Source organism: Danio aesculapii, chromosome 20 (genome assembly GCF_903798145.1).
Source record: "Danio aesculapii chromosome 20, fDanAes4.1, whole genome shotgun sequence".
Taxonomy (NCBI): domain Eukaryota; kingdom Metazoa; phylum Chordata; class Actinopteri; order Cypriniformes; family Danionidae; genus Danio; species Danio aesculapii.
This window is the reverse complement of record NC_079454.1, coordinates 3005498-3025497: the sequence shown is the minus strand read 5'-3', so window position 1 is coordinate 3025497 and position 20000 is coordinate 3005498. Positions and strand designations below refer to the sequence as shown.

Sequence of the window (20000 nt, the reverse complement as noted above, 5' to 3'; positions counted from 1 at the left end):
CTTGCAGCAGTCTTTGGGTTGTCAGGTTCGCATTCTGGGTTAAATATCTGTTTCCATCCACAATTTTTAGACTCATTTTGGAGTATTGCATAAAGTAGGATAAACTTTTAAGCTGATATGAAAAAGTGAAGATGAACCACAATGAAAACACATTCACCAAATAAACTCAATAAAGTCATGTGATTTAATTTTTGACAGATGATGATCAGTTAAACACTCACCGGCCACTTTATTAGGTACACCTGTCTGGTACCGGGTTGGACCCCCTATTGCCTTCAGAACTGCCTTAATCCTTCGTGGCATAGATTCAACAAGGTACTGGAAATATTCCTCTGAGATTTTGATAAAGAGATGGACATGGTCAGCCTACTCAGGTAGGCTGTGGTGTTGGCACGATGCTCAATTGGTATTAATGAGCTCAAAGTGTGCCAAGAAAATATCCCCCACACCATTACACCACCACCACCAGCCTGAACTGTTGATACAAGGCAGGATGGATCCATGCTTTCATGTTGTTGACGCCAAATTCTGAGCCGACCATCTGAATGTGGCAGCAGAAATGGAGACTCATCAGACCAGGCAATGTTTCTCTAATCTTCTATTGTCCAGTTTTGGTGAGCCTGTGTGAATTGTAGCCTCAGTTTCCTGTTCTCAGCTGACAGGAGTGGCACCCGGTGTGGTCTTCTGCTGCTGTAGCCCATCCGCCTCAAGGTTGGACGTGTTGTGTGTTCAGAGATGCTCTTCTGCAGACCTCGGTTGTAACGAGTGCTTATTTGAGTTACTGTTTCCTTTCTATCAGCTGGAACCAGTCTGGCCATTCTCCTCTGACCTCTGGCATCAGAAAGGCATTTGCACCCACAGAACTGCCGCTCACTGGATATTTTCTCTTTTTCAGACCATTCTCTGTGAACCCTAGAGATGGTTGTGCGTGAAAATCCCAGTAGATCAGCAATTTCTGAAATACTCAGACCAGCCCGTCTGGCACCAACAACCATGCCACGTTCAAAGTCACTTAAATCCCCTTTCTTCCCCATTCTGATGCTCGCTTTGAACTGCAGCAGATCGTCTTAACCATGTCTACATGCCTAATTGCATTGAGTTGCTGCCATGTGATTGGATGACTAGAAATTTGCGTTAACGATCAGTTGGACAGGTGTACCTAATAAAGTGGCCAGTGAGTATAAATGGGATTCATTAATTGAGTTTGCAGCAGATGTTACCAGCACACTGTAAAACATCTGAAATGTTGTTTTGCTGATTTCTAAAAGTCCTCAGCCGTCAGTCATCACAGTGCTTCAGTATTATTATTATTCTATTATTATTCCCTCCAGAACTGTCTTGAGCATCATATTTTTTTCTAGCAACTTCCCAATTGTGTGGGAAAAGCACAACCCTGGCAACACTGTCCCCATGAGAAACATAGGGCTAAAGAGCACAAAATGGTCGTCTCTTCCTTCTCCAGTACACAATTTTTCGAATTGACTGCTTAAGCAGACTTAATACTGAGCATATAAACAAACACTACCTAAAGCTACACAGTCCCACAGAAACTCACACACACAAATACACACACAGTGAGTGGTTAGAGTCTGAACAGGATGTCCTGATGGTAATTTAACTCTGCTTATGTCCTGTTAATCTCTCATATTACACACTAAAGCGTCTGTCCTGCACTTATAATCAAATCAAAACAGAGAGATATGTGTGTGTGTGTGTGTGTGAGTCGGCTCCAACAGAACCAGTGCAAGCCCGCTTTATAATAATAAACAAGTGTTGAAGAAAAGGAAGGAAAAGGGGAATAAAAGCACGTCCAATTGGAAATGACAAGAGTCATTATCCTCTATTAAGGAAGTCGTTCGTCTTTAAGTGCCGTTCAGTTTCGTCGCCATGGAAACATAGCAATGTTTTGTACAGAATGACAGCTACAAAGGTGTGTGTGGAGGAAGACACATGCGCGCACACACACTCACATGCTTGTGCAGCTATCTTTATGGGGACTTTCCACTGACGTGATGATGTTTCTACTGTATTATATTCTTATATTCTTCATTTTTATTTGAATATTTCTGTATTTTTTCTCCCCTCCCCCAACTCTACCGATAAATCCAATCCTCATAGCAAACAATCGGCACTTTTAACCCCTGCTGAAAAAATCCAGCTCAAACCAGCCTAGGCTGGTTGGCTGGTATTAGCTGGTTGACCAGCCTGGTTTTAGAGGGGTTTTGGCCATTTCCAGGCTGGTTTCCAGCCATTTCCAGCCTGGTCTTAGCTGGTCAGGCTGGAAAATGACCAGCTAAAACCAGCTTGACCATCCAAAACCAGCTATGTCCAGCTTAAACCAGGCTGGTCAAGCTGGTTTCAGTTGGATTTAGCTGGTCCTTTTCCAGCCTGAACAGCTAAGACCAGGCTGAAAATGGCTGGAAACCAGCCTGGAAATGGCCAAAACCCCTCTAAAACCAGGCTGGTCAACCAGCTAAAACCAGCCAACCAGCCTAGGCTGGTTTAAGCTGGATTTTTTCAGCAGGGACATTTTCAAAACACTTCATTGTCCTCATAGGAAGCAAAAAAAATGTCCCCACAAAGTCAACATTTACTGGTAATGTTATATTTGTGAGGACATTTGGTCTTCCCTTATAAGTAAGAAATACAAGGTACACACACATACACATTTCCCATTGATGTAATGATGTTTCTACTGTACAGGCTGTATATCGGTACGGTAACACATGCAACCACACGTGGATATTGCTGGTCACAGTTTGACAGAGACAAGTTGATGCCAGACCAGCGCTGATGCTGATAGCCTCTAAAATGTTCTGGTATTGCTATACATGTGGGACATTTCAACCTGATCTCACGAGAAAACTTAAATATTTTACGTTTTGACAGTTTAGTGGCTAAATCGTACGAATTCGTACGAGTTCAGTCGTACAAAATGGTACGATTTTAAAAAGGAGGCGTGGCACCTAACCCCACCCCTAAACCCAACCGTTATTGGCGGATGAGCAAATCGTACTAAATTGTACGAATTAGATCGTTCGAATTCGTACGAATTAGCCACTAAATCAAAAAGTTACGAATTGCCGTGAGATTGTGTTGGGGACATTTAGTCCTCACAACGTAAATGATACAGACACAATAAATATCACGGAGTGCTAATTCCTTCAGTTTGCAGCTTTGATTCAGAGGATTTGTTGTTTTTTCGGTGTGGTTTTTCCCTTCTGTAGACTCGGTCTGCATTATTTCTTCCAAGCAGGGATTTGTTGGTGTGAGGTGAAACATTTGTAGGTCTGAATCGACAGCTCGGCTCGACTCTGTTCTCAGTGTGTTCAGAAATGCACAGAGCAGTGAGTGAGCGATGGAGAATTCATCTTTTGAAAGGCATGTCTCTGGACCTGCTCCTGACGCCTGGCGCCGCATGAAAGAATAATTAGTTTTGTCAAGCTGAATGAAGGATCAGGCGTATCAGGACATGAATGAAGAAGCAATGAGCGCTGATATCGATCCCTGACCCTGAGCAGCGTGTCCTTTCCTTCAGCTCGGTTCCTTTTGCGCTCACACAAACACTTTTTTTACAGTCATTGCTTCTTGCACTGATAGTTATGCTAGTCTAAAAAATGCTCAATTTTTTAACCCAACATTGGGTCAAATATGGACAAACTGAATGGTTGAATTAAAACTGGCATTTGAAAGACTACTGAAATTACAATAACATTAGCATCAATATGTTAGACAGATATTACATTTAGAAGATTCAATCCAGATATAAACATCCAAATCTTACAGTTTGTCACTTCCATCTAAATAAATCAAGTTTTTGGAGTATCTGGTGTTCACCATTCAGGGAATTCGGAAGAATCTGGCGCCCACCATTTGAGAGATTGAGAGGGATCTGGTGCCCGCCGTTCGGGGAATTTAGAGAGATCTGACACCTGTCATTGGAGGGATTCAGAGGGATCTGATGTCTGCTATTCAGGAAATTCAGAAGGATCTGGTGCCCGCCATTCAGGGAATTCAGAAAGATCTGAAACCTACCATTGGAGGGATTTAGAGGGCTCTGGCGCCCACCATTCTGAGAATACGGAGGAATCTGGCCCCTACCATACGAGAGATTCAGAGGGATCTGGTGCCTGCCATACGAGAGATTCAGAGGGATCTGGTGCCTGCTATTTGGGAATAACAGAGGTATCTGGGACCCACCATTCAGGGAATTCAGAGCAATATGGTGCCTTCCATTCGGAAAGTTCAGAGGAATCTGGCACCCACCATTCAGGGAATTCAGAGGGATCATGCACCCGCCATTCGGGGAATTTAGAGAGATCTGACACCTGCCATTCGAGTGATTCAGAGTGATCTGACGCCTGCCATTTGGAGAATTCGGAGGGATCTGGTGCCTACCATTTGGGAAATTCAGAAAGATCTGGTGCCGCTATTCAGGGAATTCAGAGGTATCTGGCGCCCGCCATTCAGGGAATTCAGAAGGATATGGCGCCCTCCATTCGAGGAATTCAGAGGATTCTGGTGGCGTCAATGACCATTTTGTGAGTGGCAAGCCCCGCAGCTGGTGTGTCTTGCCGTTGACTGCCCACCCAAAAACTTTTAGGGGTTTCCTCCACCTTGCCTATGGTGAAGGGTAACAGCAGAGCCACGTCCAGGGCTCACTGGAAAGACCCTCAATAAGTATGCAGTCCAGTTGTATCATTAGCAACGCCCAGAAAAGAATTTATATGGTTCTCGAGGGAATCAATACCTTGCTTTAACCTGATGAGATGTGCTGCTTGAGTCTTCTCTAACATCAGTGAGATGCTAGACAGCAGATTTGGGGATCCATGTGCAGTTTATTTAAGAATTGTCATCAGGCAGGCAATGGTCAACAGGTACACATGGTGACATAAGGGTAATCTAGAATCAAACACAGGCAAATAGTCGGTATAGGTAGCAAAAACAACTGAAACAATAAAACAAAGCAAAGGGTCTAAACACAGCTAAACAAGACAAGACAAGACAAGACAAGACAAGACAAGACAAGACAAGACAAGACAAGACAAGACTAGACAAGAAGATGTGAGTTACAGGTTAAAAAGACTCAGCAAAGTGTGTGTGCAAGAGTGGTGTATAAATAGTCTGTGTAATGAGTGCCTCCAGCTGTGTGTGTGTGTAATTATCAGAGAACCGGAACAGGTGTGTGGGAGTTGCATGACGGGATTTGTAGTTCATGATGTGACAGAATTGTAGTCCGGGTGATGGTGATTGTTAACCAGCAATCTGCAATTCAATTGCTAGTGATTGTGACAATTCTCACCATGGAAATTAAAAACTGAGAATGCAAATACCATCATGACATAATTGCTGATTATTTCTTTTCATTTTTATGTATCCCATCACCTAAAAAATTCTATGGAACCTTTTTCAAAAGAACAAAAGGCTGTGAGTTATTTAGACTCAGGGGTTAGAGCAAACCCTGAAGAGAAAGTCTGAGGATCTTACAGTAACGTTACACACAGTAAAACAGACGATGAATTGGTTTGTTAAGCTCCAGTTTAAAAACATCCAAGCTGGAAGCTGTTAAGGTTTCCTGGGAAAAATGCCCCTTGTTATGCTTAACAAATGTGCGCCATATTGAGCGTAATACCCGTTTGATTGTGGACGTTCCAGAGGCAGCTGCTGAGCTCAGATGTGTTCGCTGCGCAAAGACTTTATCCCTGCAACTAAACAGCAGAGCTAGCTGTAGCATTCGGAGAATTTACTTTAACAAGCGCAGGGAGAGCTGGGCTGACCGTGAGGAAGAGGAGAACCCTGGTTTTGTCTGAGAGCACATCTGGAGCAGCAGCTGGGACTGATTTCCTGAGATCAAGCGCTCTTTGATTCAGACCGACTGTGCATGCTCTTTCAGTGCATAACTATACTACAGAAACCCCAGCTCAATATTGATGACAACCAGGCAATTCCTTCATGTTCTCCCAACATAATTCGGTTAACTTGTTTCTTGTTTTTTGTACAAATTTAATGGATTGAACATAAAACAATTGAGTTACCCTCCCATAATCAAGAATCGTGTTGATTCTACATCCCTAATATCTAAACCCTACTACAGTCCAAGCATGATTTTTGCTGCTTGTTCAAACTACTTAGTATTTAATAGCTAAGGAAAAATAAGCTAAAGTTTTGACTATTTGACTAAGTTTAGGCATTTTTGGTGACTGCATCTTAAAGATGCCTCTCATATGGAGAATTAAGTCACATGTATTGCTCAGACTTCAGTTGAGTGTGTAAATCTTGATGCTTCTGTGGGTCTCGTCTATCACATATTATCCTTATTTTGTATTTCCTATTGGATTGGAGTCAGGTGAAGCAGCTGATGTTCATTCACACTGAGGAAGGGCAGAGGGTTCCTGAAGAACTACTGAGAGATTTCAGCTGCTGACTTGGCTTTCACTGCCTTTCTGCACCTCCCTTTCTTCATGTGTTCAACACTTTTGTCCTGCGTCATTTCATTTTATTACACATAACTTCATTTGTAAACTAATTAGATTTGTTTTCTTTGCATATATGGATTTGAGATGACTGGCAATAGGGCTGGATTGTAAATTGACATGAATACTGAATGATGTATACTGTTTTCCAGCATCTCAGAGCAGCTTGGTTTATTTACCGGGAGCTGCTTTAAAGCACTATATACCATAAGCTGAAAATGAGCATGGCATTGACTTTCAATGTCTGAAACCTGCAGTGCATTTACTGATGATTACATTTATTCATTCTATCTATTTAGTCTTCCCCGTTTTGATTCCTGAAAAGAGGTTTAAGCTAACATATTGTAGATAATTTTCCAGCTTATTTAAAGTCAACGGCACCTTTAGAAATATGTTTTTTGAGAAAAAGTGTGACGTGTTCAATACTTATTTTCCCCGCTGCATTTAAAATAAGCTGAATCAACACAATTCTTGAGTTTTTGGAAGGACAACTCAATTGTTTTATGTTTAATCCACTTGAATTTGTAAAAAAACTATTAAGTTAACTTAATCGATTTGTGTTGGGACAACATGAAGGAGTTGTGTGGAACCCAGCATTTTTTACAGTGTACTACCTTACTCACTTTTAATAAGCAGCTAATTAGTAGTTTAAAAAGTAATAGTTTGTTGATAGCATTAATTTATTTATGTTTGGACCAATGGCTTTAATCTTAGGTTAGTTTTTGATTACAAAAAATCAGGAAGGCTCTCGAAGCATGACATGACAGAAATGTAAATACAGCCATTCAGAAGCACAGAATAGTGCACTCACTGCACTCCAACAAAATGGTAATGTTTATAATCTAATGAATACATATTAAACCTCTTTAATATTATTAAATGTAGATGCTGAATCACTGATTTGTGTTGGTTTGGCAATAAATGTAATGTAAAATGGCATTCAAACTCACATTATTAGCATATAACACTGAATAAAGCACATGAGCTGTACCTGAGCTGATCATAATCAGTTTTCTGTTGTTCAGCTGCGAGAAAGCCGTTTCTAAAAGATATATTTCAGGTGTTGTTAGGACTAAAGCTCTTTTTAATAAGGAAAATATTCCTTCTATCGTGTGCCGCTGCTTTTATTTAGAACACGACTTAAATCAGCCTTTATTCTCGATAGTCAGGCACATTCCTGTTGGTGTCATCAATCTGGCAACCTGCGTGCGCTTTGAACCAGGAGTGCAATACCTAGTTCAACCACTGGGTGTCAAATTTACATACTGCACTTTTAATGTAAGCACATAATATTTAAGACCCCTTATGACTTACTAAGATAAACTTTGCAAACAGACTACCCGAATTCAAGAGCCCGAGCAAACGGAATGTGGATCACAACAACGGTGAATTCACAATCCAAAAAATAACAGCTCATGTCAAGTCGATATCAGTTGTGCTGATGATTATTGGTTACACTTTATTTTAGTGTACAATTCACACTACTAACAAACCATTAACTAGGACTTTTCACTTAATAAACTACTAATTAGCTGCTTAATAATAGTAAGGTAGTAGGCTAATAAACAGATGATATTTTAATAATAGGCAGGTATGAGCCAGTAGTAAATAATGCGACTTACAGTATTACTTAAACTAAAGTGTTACTAAAATATAATGTCCAGGCGCATTAATTCTTTAAACTGCATGAACAATTCTGAGCGATGTATAATACAGACTCTCTGAAGAGGATCTGAAGATGTTGCTCCATATATATCTGTCTATGTGAATCCTGGGAAATCACGAGAAGAGCTTTAATTACAGAAGTGAGGAAAAGCACAAAGCATGCAGGATCAGCTCTAGTTTCAGATCAACCTCTGCTGTGCTGTTTTGATGAAGGATGCGTTTGATGACAGGGAAGTTTTGAAACAAGACGCGTTAAATCTTTGAATTAGAGCCGCTTTCATGTCTCTCGTTACTGAAATGATCCTTTTGTTTCAACACATTCTGGGTTTGTTCTAATCAGACTTTCCCTGTGAATCATTTTAGCGTGTTTCGCTTTAATCAGTAATCTTATTTTAAACTTTTAATGCACACAAAAATAATTTATTGATTAATATATGTGATTAAAGAATTGCGCGTACATTTTGCACAAAACATTGTAAATGATAACACAAATTAAATGAAGTTATCTCTAAAATAATGATGTTTGTAAGTGTATTTAGGGACATTTTGTCTTGAACATGTTAACTTAAGACCCCCACTATGCCTATTTTATTCTCATACATTCAGATTCAGCTATCATGAAACTATTAAGTCTAAATTTCATCTGTTTGTGTGTCTGCCAGTGCTGTTTTTTCCTGTTTCATCTGTTGAAGCTCTGTCTTGGTAAACAGCTAACCATATATGTGTGTGTGTGTGTGCGTGCAGGTCTTTTCCCAGCTGTGCTGAATCTGGCCTCCATGGCAGAGATCAAGACCAACGCCACATGTGGAGAAACAGGCCCAGAGATGTACTGCAAACTAGTGGAGCACGTGCCAGGACGACCCGTCAAGAACCCTCAGTGTAGGACCTGCAACCTGAAGAGTGATAATGATTACGGTAATTTTTACTAGTTTATACAGTAAAAATAAAGCTTATTACCATACCTCCACCCCTAAACACAACCCTCATTGATCCTCTCGAAATTAGTTTATAAATAAACTTCACTTAATGATTAGGGTTGGGTATCGTTTGCGGTTATTACGGGACCAAAACGGTGCCTGAACCGATACTTTTTAGCCACAAAATTATTTGACAATTTTTTATTTTATTTTAATCATTATAAGTGAACAATATATACATCTATATTTTTCATAGGTTTAAAGTAAACATCAATTCATATTATATATATTAGAATTGCATATGTTCCTCTTGATCATTTGTTTGTTAGCATGAATGCAAGATTTGCATTATGCTATTAGAATCAGAATCAGAATCAGTTTTATTGCCAAGTGTGCTTCACACACACAAGGAATTTCTTTTGGCTACAGAAGCTTCCAGTGTACATAAAGTGACAAGTGACAACACAAAATAAACATTAAACAGATGCGGTTAGTCAAGAAACCTGGATGTTCGAACTGTAGTTCTGCCGAATGACTAAAAAAGATCAGTATTGATGGTAAAAAAAAACTGTACATTCTAGTCAAACAATTCTTCTGCAATCTCATACCAAAAAACGGAAATAAAGGCAGTATTAATAGCTTAAAATGTGGAAGAGTTCATCGAGATTCTTTACATTCATCCTAAATGCCTCCTCCTCCATCTTACCCCAGACATGCTCAATAAAGTTCATGTCTGGTGACTGGGCTGGCCAATCCTGCAGCACCTTGACCTTTTTTGCGTTCAGGAGCTTTGATGTGGAGGCTGAAGTATGTGAAGGAGCGCTATCCTGCTGGAGAATTTGCCCTCTCCTGTGGTTTGTAATGTAATGGGCAGCACAAATGTCTTGATACCTCAGGCTGTTGATGTTGATCATCCACTCTGCAGATCTCTCACACGCCCCCATACCCAATGTAACCCCAAACCATGATTTTTCCTTCACCAAACTTGACTGATTTCTATGAGAATCTTGGCTCCATGTGGGTTCCAGTAGGTCTTCTGCAGTATTAGTGATGATTGGGATGCAGTTCAACAGATGATTCATGGGGAAAATCCACCTTCTGACACTTTTCCAAATGATCAACTAGAAGACGAGTTATTATTTGTTGCTCTTACAGCCGGGATCCACGACAAGACTTTTATCAGGTAGTGTAGTTCTCAGAATAAACAATGAATAGTTGTTGAAAGTAGTGCAGACTATTAGTAATTTATAACAAAGAAAGTATCATCATTGTCTCTCGTGATATCACACACACACACACACACACACACACGCACACACACACACACACACACACATAGACATTTGAGCATTTATTTATACATGCAAATCATCTTCAGTGAGGCATCTGTGGATTTGAGCAAATATATACGGTTCAGATGAGAAGTAAATAAATAAATAAAGATGTTTGACTAGCAGAGGAATGAGTGTAAATGTCACAGATTGACCGCTCGGCTCCAAACAGAAGATACACTCTTCAAAGCTTCGCAGTGCTGCTGGAAATTAGAGCAGATGGTGTATGTTAATATTTTAAGTTTCGTATTATTTGTGATTTATTATTCATTAAATACAGAAGCCCTAGAGCGTGACATCACATCCTGTTGCCGATGTTGTTGTCAGTCTCAGTAATTTGCCGCTGTCTGACAGTCAGCGCTGCGTAAATTTAAGTCATTTTCAGAGTGTTTTGGAGCAATGATTTCTGAGGGTCTGCAGGTATTATAATGTAGACGAGTGTGTTCTTGTGCGATTCTCATGATAGGTGTGATCAACATGTGTATGAGAATGAGAATCAGAATTGAGAGGGAAAACTATTACCAAGCAGTGTTATTGTGCTATTAATATTATCATCAGATATTAGTTTTTACCAAAAGTTTGAATTTAAATTGGAATATTTTCCATTTTGTGTGGTTTATTTATAAACTCATTTCGAGAGGATCACATGCTTATGATCAACACGGCTGGCTCCTCATTAGCTCCGTAATGTGACCCATCAGATAATTACGGAAGTATTATAAATAACCAGAGTTTTCCACTCCAGTTATCTTCGTCTTGAAGCTCGCTTCCCGCTACAAAACGCTCCAGCATCGCACCATTTAACCCATCGAGACGGAAGAACAAACAAACAAACAAACAAACAAACAAACAAAACAAACAAACAAACAACAACTCCAGCCAGAGCCCCGCTCTCCCTGAGAATTCAGCTCAAGTCCCTCTGCTACTCTCCGTCCTTCTGCTAGGCAACCTGACCCAGCCGCTCCTAAGAGCACGCTACAACAGCTACATCACGCTACAACAGCTACATCTCCCTTCAATTCATATCCAGCAGCCGGATATGGCGCTGACCTCTCGCCTTTTGGGGGGCACTTCAATACGCGGCTGCTGTCCCGAGCTTTAAAGCTTTTTCGGGGAGTTCTCGAGACCTACCTGAGCTCGAACTCCCCTCTCGCCCTTCTAACCGGAGGGAGCCCCGGGCTCGAGGATATTACGAGCTCAGGGCTCTCTCCCGGGACAGCATGCCAAATACGCTTTATTGATTATCAGCTAAGTGTGAACTCTTGAAGTGTGGTTTATTTATAAACTCATTTCGAGAGGATCACGTGCTTATGATCAACACGGCTGGCTCCTCATTAGCTCCGTAATGTGACCCATCAGATAATTACGGAAGTATTATAAATAACCAGAGTTTTCCACTCCAGTTATCTTCGTCTTGAAGCTTCCCCCTCCTTCCACCCCAACTTCCTCCCTCTTTTTTCTGATAGGGCGACACGGTGGCCCAGTGGCTAGCACTGTTGCCTCACAGCAAGAACACCGCTGGTCCAACCTTCTATCAGGCTGGTTGGTGTTTCTGTGCGGAGTTTACATGTTCTCCCCGTGTTCGCGTGGGTTTCCCCCGGGTCCCCGGTTTCCTCCCACCGTCCAAAAACATATACCATAGCAATAGATTAAACCAAATTATCACCGAAAACAACCCTAGTTTACACTTCTCACGCGGCGACAAACAGGGGAGTTCTCGAGACCTACCTGAGCTCGAACTCCCCTCTCGCCCTTCTAACCGGAGGGAGCCCCGGGCTCGAGGATATTACGAGCTCAGGGCTCTCTCCCGGGACAGCATGCCAAATACGCTTTATTGATTATCAGCGAAGTGTGAACTCTTGAAATTTATTTATTTATTTATTCATTTATTTATTTATTTATTTATTTATTTATCTTTCATTCATTCATTTTCTTTTCGGCTTAGTCCCTTTATTAATTTGGGGTCACCACAGCGGAATGAACCGCCAACTTATCCAGCACATGTTTTACGCAGCGGATGCCCTTCCAGCCGCAACCCATCTCTGGGAAACATCCATATACACTCACTCACACTCATACACTTGATACACATCATACACACATCATACATACTCATACACACTATCTTTGGACTGTGGGGGAAACTGGAGCACCTGGAGGAAACCCACGCGAATGCAGGGAGAACATGCAAACCCCACACAGAAACACCAACTGACCCAGCCGAGGCTCGAACCAGCGACCTTCTTGCTGTGAGGCGACAACAATACCTACTGCACCACTGCATCGCCCTGTTTATTTATTTATTTATTTATTTATTTATTTATTTATTTATTTATTTAGTTTTTACACTCAAAAAATTGCTTGGTTATTTCAAATTCTGGGTGTAATACACACTTAACTACTGTTGTTTTTGTTATTAAATCATTAGGACCAAATTTAACCCAATATTTCAGTTTGTCCATACTTTACCTAATTCATTTTCCTTCAGCCCAGTACTTTATTTATCAGGGATTGCCACAGCAGAATGAACGATCAACTTATCCAGCATATGTTTTACACAGCAGATGCCTTTTCAGCTGCAACCCAGAACTGGGAAACACCCATACACTCTCATTCTCTCTCTCTCACACATACACACACACACACACACACACACACACACACACACACTACGGCCAATTAACATTAACAAGCTGGGTTACTTTAACCCTTTTTTTTTGTGAAATATGGATAAACCCAACTGTTGTGTTAAAGTTCTAAATGTAATTAAGTTAAAACATTTCGATTTATGGTTGCAATCTGAAAAATGCTGGGTTGTCCTAACTCAGCACTGGGTCAAATTTGGACAAACACAATGTTGGATTAATAGTTTCAATTTAAGTACATTGTCATTTTTAACCCAATGTTTGGGTTTGTCCATACTTTATCCCCAATTTGGGTTAAATAACCCAGCATTTCTTAGAGTGTTTGGAACACCAGGGTAACTATTAAATTAATAAATATTGTATCATGTTTTGTATTTAAAGTCATTTAAATAAAAATATATTAGAAATTCTGTTCCATTTAATGTAAAAATGTTTTAAATTAACTTTTTTATTTAGCAGTTTAAAAAAAAGCTGGGTTATTTGAACCCAATTTTTGGTAAAATATGGATAAACCCGACTGTTGTGTTAAAGTTGTAAATTTAATAAGGTTAAAACATTTAAATTTGTGCTTAAAACTCTAAAAAAGCTGGGTTGTCGTAACCCAGCATTGGGTCAAAATTGAGAAACCCAGATTAATAGTTTCAATTAAACTACATTTTTAACCCCATGTTTGGGTTTGTCCATATTTTTTTCCCTAATTTGGGTTTAAATAACCCAGCATTTCACAGAGTGTTTGGAAAACCAGGCGTAAACTATATTAAATATTGTATCATGTTATGTGTTTGAAGTAAATTACATAAAATTATATTACATAAAAATATGTTAAATTCACTTAAAATGTTTTGGATTTAGCAGATTAGAACATTAACAAGTTAAGCTACTTTAACCCATTTTTTGGTAAAATAGGAATAAACCCGAATGTTGTGTTAAAGTTATACATTTAATAAGGTTAAAGCATTCAAATTTGTGGTTGCACTCTAAAAAATGCTGGGTTGTCGTAACCCAGTGTTGGGTCAAATATGGTCAAACCCAATGTTAGATTAAGTTTCAATTAAATTATATTTTAACCCAATTTTGGGGTTTATCCATATTTTCCCCCCAGTTTGGATTTAAATAACCCAGCATTTTGCAGAATGTTTGGAACACCAGGGTAAACTATATTAAATAAATGAATATTGTTTTATGTAATTGAAGGCATTTAAATAACAGTATATTATATATTCTGTTGCATTTAATGTTTTAAAAAACGTAAATTCACTTGAGCTTAAAACATTAAAATGTTATTAGATGAGTAAAAAGCTGGGTTATTTTAACCCATTTTTTGGTAAAATATTAATAAACCCAACTTTTGTGTTAAAGTCAAAATTTCAATTTGTGGTTGTGCTCTAAAAAATGCTGGGCTGTCGTAACCAGGATTTGGGTCAAATATGGATAAAAAGAACTGCTGGGTTACTTTTTTTAATTAAAATTATAGGACCACATTTAATCCAGTGGTTAGGTTGTTCCACTTTTTTTGGTTCCCAGTTTGGGTTTAAATAACCCAGCATTTCTTTGATTGTATGGAACACCAGGGTAAACTAAATGAAATTTATAAATATTGGATTATGTATTTGAAGCAAATAAAATAAAGTAAAAGGCTGGGTTATTTTAACAATTTTTTGGCCAACGTATGGATAAACATAAACCCAACTGTTGTGTTAAAGTTATACGTTTAAAAAGGTTAAAACATTTAAATTTGTGGTTGCACTACAAAATTCAGGGTTGTCATAACCCAGCGTTGGGTCAAATATAGACGAGCCCAGTGTTGAATTAATACTTTCAATTAAATTACATTTTAACCCAATTTTTGAGTTCATACTTTTTTCCCCAATTTGGGTTAAAATAGCCCAAATGTTAAATAACACTGGTGTTATTTAATGCCCTGGTGTTAAATAACACAAAGGTAAACTACATAAAATTAATAAATATTGTATAATTCTGTTTCCATTTGATAATTACAAATATTTTAAAATTCTCTTATTTTTTAATTTATCAGTTTAGAACATTAAAAAGTTATTACTTGAGTAAAAAACTGGGTCATTTTTAACCCATTTTTTTGGTAAAATATGGATGAACTTGACTGTTGTGTTAAAGTTACACAAAAAAAGTTGACAACATAAAATTATTGTAAACGTAAACTTGCTGCAAGGTTACCAAATATGGTCAAACCCAATACTGGATTATGAGTTTCAATTGTATTACAATTTTAACCCAGTGGTTGGGTTTGTCCATATTTGACCCAACGTTAGGTTAAAATGAACCCAGCATCTATTATAGAGAGATTTTCATTACTGGGTCACTTTCTGATTGGATGTTTGAGGTTGAATATGAGCCTAAGATGTTTTGCGTGTGAGATTCAGACACTTTCATCAAAGCAGCTCCTTCAGGTGTTGAGCGTTTTATTTATTTTTAATGTGTACAAGTCATTTCAAAGGTCTTAATAAAGCATGGGTGCTGAGACACTTGAGTTTAGCTGTCAACAGCGGAGCGACACACACACACACACACATTAATGAGTCACACACGCACAGACACAGAGCACTGCACCCGAGAGTCACCCACACACTCCGAGCCAGAGAGTGATTAATATAACATGTAATTAGAGAAAATTAGAGAAAGAGAGAGAGCGATGTGACTTAACCAGCGGGGGAGTTCTTTTAAATGAAACCTAGATCTCGCTCATGAATTAGCAAAGAATATATGCAGTCAAATAAATGATTAAGTGGACAACTTTAATCATCTTTGCTTGATTAAGAATCCGCCTGTAAAGAAGGATTGGAGTTTAGGACTCGTATAGTTTGCTTTAATACACTTTGAGTATTTGAGCGCTTATAAAACTCATCCCTCATTAGAGCAGATCGCTTTATTTCAAAAGACGCCTTTTTATTCAGCCGGCGAAGGTAAAAGCTGGCAGAGACAGGTTATTAGGCGCCATCGTGGTTTAACACGAGATGTTCTGCTGCTTTTCTGAAGGACTCAAGCCAGGAGGAATCAAATCTCACAGGATCTCTGCTGATAAAAAAGAGCTTGATGCTCCTCAGCAGTCCGAAAGCACCACTTATTCAAATGAAATTAAGCTTACATTCAAATAGGAGAGCGCTAACTACTCTTAAAGGCAGATTTTTTGGCAGAAAGACGGTTATATTTGAGTCAGTCAGCAGACGGATCTGCTATTTTCATGATGGGTCTCTTCTGGAGTAGATCATTTGATGAGCTCTTCTGCATCAGACGCTGTGATTTATTAATTTTCACAGCGACCGTCTCACAGAGTTCAATTTAGACAAGTGTGATTGCATCATTAGCGATTTACAGAGATGACTTCAATATGATGTTTTCTTGATCGGCATGCTTGAACATCTTTAAAACACTGTATATAAGCCATGGAAGAGAGGTTTATATTTCATGCCAGGTTATTAGCGTTATGTTTACAGATAGCATAACTTTTATGTTTACAACCACTACTTTCAATGAAGAAATCAAATTTAACAGGCATCACGTTCAACCAAATCACAGTATCTGACACATATTTTCTTAACAGGGGTAACTAAAATATTTTTTTAATGATTAAACTTTTAATTATTTAACAACTAATTAAGTTATCTAACATTAGGTCTGCAACATGAATAGCTGTAAAATAAAAATACTCAAATGCTGAATATCCTTACACTTAAGTGTACTAGACTGTGTGCTGGGCTACCTTGCCGAATGACTTAACTGTAGTGTACTAGACTATGTGTGTCTGGGCTTCCTTGCTGAATGGCTTAACACTAGTGTACTATACTATGTGAGCCTGGGCTACCTTGTCGAATGGCATAACTATAGTGTACAAGACTATATGTGCATGGGCTACCTTGCCGAATGGCATAACGATATTGTACAAGACTATGTGTGCCTGGGCTACCTTGCCGAATGGCATAACTATAGTGTACAAGACTATATGTGCATGGGCTACCTTGCCGAATGGCGAAACTATAGTGTACAAGGCTATATGTGCCTGGGCTACCTTGTCAAATGGCTTAACTCTAGTGTACTAGACTATATGTGCCTGGGCTACCTTGCCGACTGGCTTAACTCTAGTGTACTAGACTATGTGTGCCTGGGCTACCTTGCCGAATGGCATAACTATAGTGTACAAGATTATATGTGCCTTGGCTACCTTGCCGAATGGCATAAATATAGTGTACAAGACTATATGTGCCTGGGCTACCTTGCCGAATGGCTTAACTCTAGTGTACTAGACTATGTGTGCCTGGGCTACCTTGCCGAATGGCATAAATATAGTGTAAAAGACTATATGTGCCTGGGCTACCTTGCCGAATGGCATAACTATAGTGTACAAGACTATATGTGCCTGGGCTACCTTGCTGAATGGCTTAACTCTAGTGTATTAGACTATGTAAGCCTGGGCTACCTTGCCGAATGGCGAAACTATAGTGTACAAGGCTATATGTGCCTGGGCTACCTTGTCAAATGGCTTAACTCTAGTGTACTAGACTATATGTGCCTGGGCTACCCTGCCGACTGGCTTAACTCTAGTGTACTAGACTATGTGTGCCTGGGCTACCTTGCCGAATGGCATAACTATAGTGTACAAGACTATATGTGCCTGGGCTACCTTGCCGAATGACTTAACTCTAGTGTACTAGACTATGTAAGCCTGGGCTACCTTGCCGAATGGCGAAACTATAGTGTACAAGACTATATGTGCCTGGGCTACCTTGCCGAATGGCTCAACTCTAGTGTACTAGACTATGTGAGCCTGGGCTACCTTGTCAACATGTTCAAAGGAACTGGGATGGGTGAAAATAGATTGTGGATCCTGCCTCATTTCACAATCACACAGTGCTCCACCTCCACTGTCCACTTGAACAGATGAATAAACAAAAGCAAATCTGCCACAATCTCAAACACAATCCCTCCCTAGCTAAGCTATAAGGAAGTGTGGATAGGACTTGTTAGCCTGCACATCCCTAGTGTTTCATCACAGAACTTTTGCAGGAGCGTTACCTGCTTGACAGATAGTTATGTGTACAATGGACAAAAGCGATATCGTGGCATGTCTACAACAACTTGAAGAACACTCATGTTCAGTTTAGTCTGCTTTTACACTGAATCAGAAAATAAAAATCTCAGTGAATAAAAGCCATGTCTCCCTTTTACACCAATAGAAATAAGGCTTGTCTCTGTGTGAACATATTCTTACAAGTACAATTTAACAGTATTTTTTATGTTCCCTAAATAATCTTGAGAAGTTTTATTGTTGTTGTCCCTGCTAACGTTTAGGTGAAATTTACACCCCTGCAAATGCTATATGAACCATAGCCTTTATCACATCTTGATCACACCCACTTTTCCAGCTAATCTTCTCTATCCTATAAATTCAAGATGAAAAGCACATAAAACAAGCTGAAGGAGGTGTGCTTTCTGCTGACTGTGCCTTTTGTGTGTGTAGAGCGGCATCCTATTGAGTTCGCCATCGATGGCACAAACAGATGGTGGCAGAGCCCAAGCATCATGAACGGGATGGACTTGCATCATGTCACTGTAACTCTGGACCTGCAGCAGGTAAAACCACAAAAACCCTGCAGTGGGCTTATTCACACCAACAGACTGACCATCTTGTATATTTTTAAAGCTCTGGGATACCTTGCCAAAGGACTTAAACTTAGTGTACTGGATTATGTGTGTCTGGGTTACCACGCAGAATGGCTTAACCCTAGTTTTCTAGGCTATGTGTGCCTGGGCTACCTTGCTGAATGTCTTAAGACTAGTGTTCTAGACTATGTGTGTCTGGGTTCCCTCGCAGAATGGCTTAACTCTAGTTTTGTAGGCTATGTGTGCCTGGGCTACCTTGCCGAATGGCGTAACTCTAGTTTACTAGACTACGTGTGTCTGGGCTATCTTGCTGAATGTCTGAAGACTAGTGTTCTAGACTATGTGTGCCTTGACTACCTTACTAAATGTCTTAAGACTAGTGTTCTTGACTATGTGTGCCCTGGCTACCTTGCTAAATATCTTATAGCCTAGTGTTCTAGACTATCTATGCCTTGGCTACCTTGCTAAATGGCTTAAGACTAGTGTTCTGGACTATGTGTGCCTTGGCTACCTTACTGAATGTCTTAAGACTAGTGTTCTAGACTATGTGTGCCTTGGCTACCTTGCCGAATGTCTTAAGACTAGTGTTCTAGACTATCTATGCCTTGGCTACCTTGCTGAATGTCTTAAGACTAGTGTTCTAGACTATCTATGACTTGGCTACCTTGCTGAATGTCTTAAGACTAGTGTTCTAGACTATGTGTGCCTTGGCTACCTTGCCGAATGTCTTATAGTCTAGTGTTCTAGACTATCTATGCCATGGCTACCTTGCTAAATGTATTATAGTCTAGTGTTCTAGACTATCTATGCCTTGGCTACCTTACTGAATGTCTTAAGACTAGTGTTCTAGACTATGTGTGCCTTGGCTACCTTGCCGAATGTCTTATAGTCTAGTGTTCTAGACTATCTATGCCATGACTACCTTGCTAAATGTATTATAGTCTAGTGTTCTAGACTATCTATGCCTTGGCTACCTTACTGAATGTCTTAAGACTAGTGTTCTAGACTATGTGTGCCTTGGCTACCATGCCGAATGTCTTAAGACTAGTGTTCTAGACTATGTGTGCCTTGGCTACCTTGCTAAATGTCTTATAGTCTAGTGTTCTAGACTATCTATGCCTTGGCTACCTTGCTGAATGTCTTAAGACTATTGTTCTAGACTATGTGCGTCTTGGCTACCTTGCTAAATGTCTTAAGACTAGTGTTCTAGACCATGTATGCCTCGCTACCTTGTATGTGTGTGTGCATATGTGTGTATGTCTGTGCATGTGTGTGCATTTGTTTGTGTGTGTGTGTGCGCATGCGTGTTTGTGTGTGTGCGTGCATTTTGTATGT

The 20000-nt window shown here is 39.7% G+C and overlaps 1 protein-coding gene across 1 annotated transcript in view; it reads left to right on the top strand.

Moving 5' to 3' along the window:
• lama2 (laminin, alpha 2) overlaps nucleotides 1-20000 on the top strand; it is a 326666-nt gene that overhangs the window by 47439 nt on the left and 259227 nt on the right. The window contains 2 exon segments of the mRNA XM_056480993.1: nucleotides 8883-9053; nucleotides 18523-18635. Coding sequence (XP_056336968.1) covers nucleotides 8883-9053; nucleotides 18523-18635 — 284 coding nt within the window.